This window comes from Nicotiana sylvestris, chromosome 5 (assembly GCF_000393655.2).
Source record: "Nicotiana sylvestris chromosome 5, ASM39365v2, whole genome shotgun sequence".
Lineage (NCBI taxonomy): Eukaryota > Viridiplantae > Streptophyta > Magnoliopsida > Solanales > Solanaceae > Nicotiana > Nicotiana sylvestris.
The window spans coordinates 142,196,961-142,206,678 of NC_091061.1; the positions used below are offsets into that span (position 1 = coordinate 142,196,961).

The 9,718-nt window shown below is 33.2% G+C and overlaps 1 protein-coding gene across 2 annotated transcripts; it reads left to right on the plus strand.

Annotated features, from left to right (window-relative positions):
• The first annotated feature begins 3,688 nt into the window (after positions 1-3,688).
• On the plus strand, positions 3,689-7,875 carry LOC104231354 (probable WRKY transcription factor 48). 2 transcript variants are annotated; one of them, XM_009784333.2, is made up of 3 exons: positions 3,689-4,074; positions 4,304-4,534; positions 7,476-7,875. In XM_009784333.2, the coding sequence occupies exons 1-3, from the start codon at positions 3,800-3,802 to the stop codon at positions 7,645-7,647; spliced, it is 678 nt and encodes a 225-aa protein (XP_009782635.1). In that variant the 5' UTR covers positions 3,689-3,799; the 3' UTR covers positions 7,648-7,875. The 2 variants fall into 2 exon arrangements, with proteins under 2 accessions (XP_009782635.1, XP_009782637.1); XM_009784335.2 differs by lacking the exon at positions 7,476-7,875 and adding an exon at positions 5,647-6,307.
• Positions 7,876-9,718: the final 1,843 nt, after the last annotated feature.

A 9,718-nucleotide genomic window follows, 5' to 3' on the forward strand; every position in this document is an offset into this window, starting at 1 on the left:
CTAGTGTAAGTTGTATGAGACACAAAATAAAATTTTCCTATATCTACGTATTCCCAACTTCAATTTTCAGTTTTCACAAGTTGTTTTGTTTACTTTTTTAAAATAAAAGTGATGGGCAAGTTTGTATTACTTGTCTTTACTGGAATATGAATATTAGTCTTCCGTAACTTTTTTACTCACTTTAATAACAGTTAGGCCATATCTCTAAGTGCAAAGTTCATTTGTGTGAAGGATAGCTTATGAGTTTAAGTTCTATGCTTCTATGGATTGATGGTGCAAAAAATATTTGCACAATTATGTCACTTAAATAAATAATTACAGACAAAATGATTAATAAGAATTAATTGATAATCTTATAAAAATGCAGGTAACACTTTCTATTATAGGTTAAAATTCACTTAGGGGTCATTTGATAGGGTGTATAAGAATAGTATTAAATAGAAGTGTATTCGTAATAGTGAGATAAGTAATGCTAGGATCAATTCTACTAGGATTATTTCTTATTGGTAGTTTAGTTTTGTGTATTAAAAGTTTTAAAAGGATAGTTCTAACTTTATCCATGCTTATTCATGTATTAAAAATCATAATATTGCTAATCCCATGATTTGCTATGTGTAAGAATAGTATTAATAGAGTGTATAACTAATATAAGTATTAGTTATATAGGTTAAAAATTAGTACCAAACAAGAGATTAGTAATACTAAAGCTAATAGTTGTATTAATATTTTTCCTCATACATCCTACCAAACGCCCCTTAGTGTAAAGAATATCTTTGCGTTGTTAGTATATATTACTTAAATCCTTAACTTATACTATATAATATCAATGTAAAAAATAATTTAAACCAGTATTTTAAAGTTGGAATTGAGGGCTAGCTCACTTGGTGAATTCTCTACCTCCTACGGTTGAGGTAGATATTCAAATCCCAGTAGTTACCTTTTGTACTATGTTACCCACATTAATCTTTATATTATTAGTTTCACAAATCACAAACTCCAATCTTTTAAGATCACTTGATAATGTAAAAAATCTTAGGGTATGTTTGGTATGAAGAAAAATATTTTCAGAAAATCTAATTTTTTTTATGTTTGGTTGACTTAAATGTTTGAGAAAATACTTTTCTTGTGAACTCATATTCCTCTAATTTAAAGAAATTCAAAATTATTAAATGTGAAAACTTAGGGTTTGTTTGGTATGAAGATAAATATTTTTAAAAAAATATTTATTAATTTTTTTTATTTGGTTGACTTAAATATTTGGGAAAATATTTTTCTTGTTAACTCATTTTCCTATATTTTAGGGAAAATGACTTCCCTACAAGGAGAAGGGAAAGCATTTAAAAAACTCTCTTTGAACCATCCCCACACCCATACCCCAATCCACCCCCACCATTTCCAAACTCCCCTACCTACTCACTCCCTAACTCACCTAGCCCTACCCGCCCACCCCTATCTCCCCCACCCTTGGAACACCTCTAGCCAAAACATCACCCCACCCAACCATGTCCATCCCTACCTTAGCAAATCGAACCTCGACTATGACTCTTAGGCCACACACTAACCTTCCCCCTCATGGTACCCCACCCCGACACTACACCACCTACCATCCCACCTCAACAACTCGGTCCACCCTCTACCCACTAGGCGCCACAAGCCCCGAACCCCCACATCTGACCCAGGAACTGACCCTAAATGCCAACCTCAACCCAACTGCCAATTCTAAACTTGGATTACGACCCCGACAAATGAATTTAGATCCAACCCAGATCTCAACCGTAGGCCTAACACCTACCCTAGATCCCAATCCCGACCTAACCCTCGACTAGAGCCCCAACTTTAAATCCGACTCCGCCCCTAGCCCCGACATCGGACCCTAACCCCAGCCTTGAAATCAAACTCGACCACGATTCCTAACCTAAGACCCGGTCCCGACAATGACCCCAGATCCCGACACTGAATTCGACTCAACACTGATTTCGAACCTAGAACCCGGCCTTGGCGTACGACTCTGTTCTAATCGACCTTGGACCCCAACTTTGACATTAACTCTAGATCCCAAACCTGACCCTGAATTTCGTACATGACCCTAACTCCCCACCTCGGACCTGTTCCCAAACCCGGACCTTGACCCTTACTTTTTATCCAACCCCGACCCTAATCTTAGACTATGACCCCCACCCTAACTTCACATCTCAACCCCAACCTCGAACTTGTCCCGACCCCAACTTTGATCTTGACCATGGATTCTGATCTCAGACCTGACCTTGACCATTGAATCCTGACCCCTACCCCAACCTCATTTATGACCCCCTGATCTCTACTACCCCTATTGCCCCGCTCCTTCTCCATACTCACCCATTCCGTCTTTCATAGTTTTTGGCTAGATTATATATTTTTCCAAAATTATTATCTGCTTACTATCCAAACACCAGATAATAAGTAAGAAAATCACTTATTTTTCGAGAAAATATTTTGCAGAATTATTTTGTATAGCAAACACACCCTTAATATGGGATAGGTTTTGGCAGGTTCAGAGCCATCATGTTATTTACAGGTTCGACCGCACCTAGTAGCTTTAGATCATCCTCGATATTTGTCTTAAAAAATTCAATGATTGAACTCAGTAACTAAGAATGAAAAGATTAAAATCTCAAACCTATAAGTTTTAAATCCTGATTCCGCCTCTAGTTTTTGAAACTCATATAGCATAGTATTTGAACTTCCTCTCTTTCCCTTTTGAGACCATAGGCCTATCATGAATTAACGCCTTTTTTTCCTCCACTTTGTATCAAGTTTCTGTTCCATTATTTTGTACTCATCTCCTTGCCCTTTCCCTTTTATCATTGGATCCATTAAAGATTTCATAGTAATATTTTAAAAAAAACGAATGAGTGGCATAATACTTCAATGCAACAAATGTAAAAAGTCACTCTACTTTTTGGACAAAAAAGGCAAAGAAAGAAACAAACACAGAGCATTAAAACATGTAAAAGCTCCCATGTTCTCACCCTCCAATCTCCATACTGTTTTGATTTGGTTGACCTTTGGGTACAATATGGATTTACCTTTGCTTTTAGGTTAAAGTTGCAACATGCAGTACAATTTAAATCTAATTGACTTTGCTTAGAAAACCCACTCTAAGTGGTAGCACATCACTTAGTTCTTTTTTTCCTTTCTTTTTCAACTTATAATTTTAGCTTTCTTACTGATCCTTTAAATAAACCTTCTTACTTTTTATGGTAGACCAGCTTATAACGAGGAGATGAAAAAGAAAAGGTGCGAGCTATTGTGAAATGGAAGAAAATATATATTTGACATTTAGAAAAAGAGTTTTGATATGAATTTCACTTAGATATAGAATTGAAGATTTATTTTTTAAAAATTAAGAATTTCCAAGTATATTATAAAGTTAATATTGAAATATCATCTATGGCAAAAAGGATATTATATAATTGAGTTTAAATTATATACACCATTAGTAAAAGAAAATTTACTTTCACTATCCGATGATCTTTATTTGTTATAGCAAATAATCTTTCGTATTTTTAAGAGTACAAATCTCATAAAGATTTCATATATTCTACGTAGCTGACACGTTAGGAGGAGCTATTGTGTTCCTTTTTAACCTAAACTGTACATATAAAGATCATCTTCTCTTTTCTTTGGTGTGTTACCAAATATTATTGCCCTTACAGTTTCAAAGTCTTTTTCTTTTATAAGAAAACCAAATTGCCTGCTCTCTCTTATAGCTGAGCTTCTTCACACATACTGAGAGAGAACTAAAGAGAGAGAGAGAGAGATGTTTAGCCAGAGTTTATTTGAGGATCAAGCTGATATGTCATCACAACAGTATGGATTTTTCACTTTTCCTCCAAACAACAACAATACTACTCTACCATTTGGAATATGCAACCAAAATACTCTTAAAACCCTCACTATAATCCCTCCCTCTTTTGCAGCAGATAATAATTCCCTAATTGAATCTACTGCTCTAAGGCAGAAAGAAGATCTTACTACTTCTATATTTGGAGGACCCCATCTTCTTTCCTTGCAAAAAGCCACTGCAAATACATGGTAATCTTTAATACATATGTCTTAACCTTTTCTCTAGGAAAATGATATTAATACTTCTTTCAAAATTTAATTTATATCACATGCAAAAATACCTTTTATTTATTTGGTTAGTATGATGATGATCGATAAGGATTCATATAGTTGACTCTAAGTTGGTTAGTTTTTGTTAATTTGCATGTCTAGAAGTCATAGTCTTATATGTTTGAGATGGTTTTGGAATTAATTCTAGGGCATGGGGAGAAGTGAATGAGAGGAGCAATGTTAAGAAATCAAGGGACAATATTATTGATGATCATTTAGGGGTTTCAGCAATTAAGATGAAGAAGATGAAATCATCAAGAAGGAAAGTAAGAGAGCCAAGATTTTGTTTCAAGACTCTGAGTGATGTGGATGTGTTGGATGATGGTTATAAATGGAGAAAATATGGCCAGAAAGTTGTCAAAAATACCCAACATCCCAGGTACCTATTATTAACTTCTTCCCATTCTGAACCTCTTCTTTATTCTTTATTTGTTAGTTTCCAAACAATGGCTACTCCTTCCATGGAATTCTCTAGCTCCATCTTAAAAAAAAAAAAATCAACCCGGTGCATAAAGTATTCCATGTTCACGTGGTATTCGGAGAAGGCCGAACTCCCAAGCAGTATGATGTGGACAACCTACCTTACTGCAAGTATTAGTGGCTACATCATTGGCTTGAACTCGTGACCTATAGATCCTACATACTTTGGCTGACTTATAGATCACACGGAGATAATTTTCCGTTATTCCAAGGCTCTCTTCCTCCGTTTTCATCGATAAAATATAGTGCCTATCATTTTTGTTTTTGTATTTTTAAATCCAAAAATTAATTGTTTAGCCACTTTTATCCACTAGTCAGTCATTACGCCGATTAATATTTTGAAGCTAAAATCTTCTTGCTCTTTAATCTCCACCCTGAACAATGCATTAGCTGCTGATACTATTAAAGCTTCAGTAGATTAGATTGGGTTTAGCTAAGGATATTATGTAGGTAATTTCCTGAGAGAGAGAGAGAGAGTTAAAGGAAGTGTTATTATTAACCTCAAAAGATAGAAAATCATTTGAATAACTAATATTAACTTGGTACTCATGAAATGATAGCTTTTTGGGCCATGTTTCAGAACTTAAATCAGATCGTATTGGCAGAGCTGAATCTTGACAGTCTTTAATTAGGATTATTTGAAAAATGATTGCAAAACTTGTTGCAAGTGAAAAAAGATTCATTTAAAATCTCATCATATGATTATGGATATTCTTTTAGTTAAAATTTGGGACAAATCATCAAGACTGGCATTGTTAATGCTTCTACTAAATGAAAGAACCATGTGGTGAGACAAAAAAAAACATGCATTTTAGCATATGAAAACCCTAAGAAATAAAAAAGAAAAAGAAAATGGAAATGATGATCACTTTTTTTACATCTAAAAGTTTGATATGGGGAGAATCCCATTGAGGATCTCTTCTTTGCATGATTTGGCTTTAGGTTAATAGTAAGTTGAAACTTTTTTATTGTTTGAATGATTACTACTATTGAGCTTTCTTCTTTATTCAGGAGTTTGCTTTGCTATACTACTGTCTCCTTTTACCCACATGCCACAACATAGTTATGTTGCTTTGACTCTTTAGAAATGCTGCTGGTGTGTGTTGGATTCTTCAAAAGTAGTGCATTTTGGAGGATCCGCACAGATGCAACAACATGTTGGAGAGTCCATGTAACATCGCCAAGAAAGAGAAGAATTTTGATTAGAATTTACACTATTGATGTTTTTAAACGTATTGTAGAAAGTAAGTTTGTCTGAATTATTTTCCAAAATTACTACTTCCACTATTAATCATCTAGATCGTAATACTGATAAATCGATTTTCCCAATCACCTATCCCGTGTGTGAGTGAGCTAGTCTCTCATAGATGTGAAATTTGTATGAGTCATTCTTAGTCTGATTTTTCTTTTGTTCGTATAATAGTATAAAAATTCTTTTGTATTATCGGTATCTAAATTATTAAACTCATTTTAAATTACTAAAAGTGTAACAACTTTTTACATAAACGACAATATGAGATGCACAAGGGAGCCCACTGTTTTTAGTGAATGACTAGTGATAATGGATCCAGCAATTGCCAGTTTGCAATTTCTATATATCTGTTTGTGCACTATTTTGATTTCAATTTCCTCATCTTTTTACCTTTTTGTTGTACTAGGTAAAGGCACAACATTGCCCTACCAACATCTCTATATTGCATTATCAAAGTGTTCTAACGTTTAAGTTATATATATCTTAAGTTAGCTTCATTGCTTAATTATTTTGAATCTCACTTCCCGGGGTTGATTTCTATAGAATTACAGAAAAATATTATTATCATATTAATATCTATTGTAAAGTGAAAAATAAGAACATTTCATTAGAAAAGAGTAATTAACCAAGAAATAAGACATTATAGTGGTCAAAGACTTTGTTGTCTAGACTTTTCAAAAATATCGTCAGGTCCGTCTTGAATTCTTCAAAAGTATTGCATTTTTTGAAGGATCCAACACGGAAGTCCAATTAGAATAAATCAAATGCGTTGAGGTGAATTTTTGGTTGGAACTATCTAGATCTCAAAATAAATTGGTCCAAGATTTAATCTTAGTTGAATTATAAGCTAGTGCTATCTCCCAAGTATAATACTATCAACTATGTTCAACGCTTCAGAAACAATATTTATGAATCTTTTCGAGAGAGAGAGCGCGCGCATTCGAACTCTCCGGAAATGTTACCGTGTGTGCGGATACATTTGTGGGAGTCCGCACAACATAGATATTTATATATATACTAAACAAGAAAAAGCTCTTAATTTTATTTTGTTTTTATTCTTCTTTTTCTTTTATATTTTTTGGGTTATTTATGGTCAAATATCAGGATGATGCAGATTCGCGTGTCGTCCTATACTGAACAAAATGAAATAATTATAGTCAGTCCCCAAATCTACTAGAATATGCATAGACTAGGGACTTTGCAGGTTTTGGCAGTTGTCACCACAAGTGTATAAATAAAAATCCTGTTCAAAGATAAGAATAGACATAACAACACGAGAAACTTTATGACATTTCCTGTTGCTTGCTGCAATTCATTATATTAAGACATTTCTAGTCAAATTTGAGGATATATATTGAACTGTCTGCCTTGTTCTAGACCATTTCCTTTGTGGTATAGAATTAAAAAAAATTGTTCCGGGCTTTCGTCGCATGATGTGTAGGTTAAGCGCACCTCATGAATTCGAATTCTACGGAGATAAAAGTTTGGTACATAAATAAAAAATAGTAGAAGGGTGGGTCCATTATTCATCGAATTTCAAACAGAAGATTTCTAGGTTACTAATTTTTAATATGATTATGTGTTGCAGGAGCTATTACCGGTGTACACAAGATAATTGTAGAGTTAAGAAAAGGGTGGAAAGATTAGCTGAAGATCCAAGAATGGTGATTACAACATATGAAGGAAGGCATGTTCACTCTCCATCACTTGATGAAGAGGATTCACAAGCTTCATCTCAACTTAATAATCTCTTATGGTAGTTAAATTAAGTAACTGTCTTTGTGAGGAGGCACCTCTTCTCGAAGTTATGTGGTTATTTTGCCGAGTTCCTTAGAAAAAGTTATCCCGTGCGATGAGGCACTATCTACTTACTTGCCTGTGTTGGTTTCGGATAAAAGTCGTTCGAGCTTTTTCTGAGAGTATATATACTCATTGTATTAATACCTCTTTAGGTTTTCCATGCAATGAAAAAGGTTCATTTCCTAGTCTATTAATGCTAGTATTATTATTTAGAGAAATTTTCATTAGGGATGTACAAAGGAAACCAACAAATCGCACTAACCCAATAATTCGAGTCAAACCGAGAAAAAAAATCCGACTATGGTTTGATTTGATTTGGTGTTGGAAAAAAAATCCGACCATAATTGGTTTGGTTTGGTTTTAACTAAAGAAAGTCAAACCGAAACCAAACCAACCCGACATTATATATATAGAAATTTTAGATATATTTAATATATAAATATACTTATTGTGATGTAATTTATAAATATTTCTTAAAAAATTTCATTATTTTATATTTTTAAGGTATTGTTTCAAGGTTGGACTTAGAACTTTTGAATGTTTAGCCATTAATATTAGTAAATTAAATAATGCCAACAAAAGCTCAAACCAAAATCAAATAAATACTAATGCTAACAAAAGATCTTTAATTTAATATTACGGACGGGAATGTATTGAATATCTATTTTTTGTTTTGCAATAATTTAGATAAAAATGCATAACCTATTTTTATTTTTCTTTAGCGTTTATTCATGTAATTAATACTTCCTTATTAGTCTATTTATTTAACATGACTTAGTACCTTTAGATTATGTTTATTTTTATTATGGCTTCTTAATTAGCAATATTTATATTACATAATTTATTGTTGAATATTTTGGGATAATGCCATGACACATCTCATATTTTATATTATTTTCTTGGAAAATACTTTATATAGTTGTATCTTATTAGGATTAAAGAAATATTTTGAGCATACGTTATATGTTTTGTTCTATGAAGATTTTATCGGAAAAAAATTGAAAAAATCCGAATAACCCGAAAACCCGAGAAAAACCGAGATTGAAAAACCCAAGCTTTATTGGTTTGGTTTGGTCTTTAGATTTAGTAACCCGACACAATTGGTTTGGTTTGGTAATTGTAAAATCCGAACTAACACGGTTTATGTACACCCCTAATTTTCATAAAGCACTATCTTTTAGTAGTAATTAGCCATCTATAGATACCATTTGCTATATTACGGATTATAGATACCTTTTATGTGGTTATAAGATGTATTTGATGTATTTAAGTCATTGTATTCATGAATACAGTAGCAAAAATAGGCGTGAATCACGGAAGTCCGGCTAATCAGTTGTTGTATTCGACTGTATTCATGGAGTGAAACATGGATTACAACTGGATATATTATTGTATTCGACTGTATTCACGGCGTGAAATAGGGGATTACACTATTTTTAAAACGGAAAGTGAATCAATTAACATAATAGACTCCTAATATAATTCAACAAACTCAATTATAACACACAAATTTTGTATTTTCAGTTATAAAAAAGATTTTCAACCGAAAAATACCCCAAAAACATAGCAATCTTCAGAGAAATTATATAATACATCTGAATACATAAATTATATTAATTAAAAAAAACTTATGAATACATAGCGAGACAGTGAATATAATGAAATACATAGAATACAGCATGATACATTGAAATACAATGAGAACAAAATAACAGTGAATATAGAAGGTAAAAGTTCCTTCATAAAATCTGATGCTAGTATGTCAACGAGTGCCATGTAGATTAAAATCCCCGAAGAAGCAAAATTTAGAATTCCTTCGACTATTAGAGAAATAGAGCTATGGGCATTATACACCCTCAATATTCCGATCCCAATCCTAATTCCTGTTGGCGTTGTGAGAGAAAAAAGAACTTCCATGATTGCTTATGAGAGCAGGGAAGTTAGTTAACAAGGCAGCAATGGCGCTGATGTCCAATTCGTGCAAGATAGCAGCACCTTCATTGTGTTCCACTATGTTACACCCAAACCCAA

Coding starts and splice junctions, on each gene's coding strand:
- LOC104231354 (XM_009784333.2), top strand. CDS start 3,800: ATGTTTAGCCAGAGTTTATTTGAGGATCAAGCTGATATGTCATCACAA. Junction 4,075..4,303: donor AAAGCCACTGCAAATACATG/GTAATCTTTAAT, acceptor AATTAATTCTAG/GGCATGGGGAGAAGTGAATG. Junction 4,535..7,475: donor AAAAATACCCAACATCCCAG/GTACCTATTATT, acceptor TATGTGTTGCAG/GAGCTATTACCGGTGTACAC.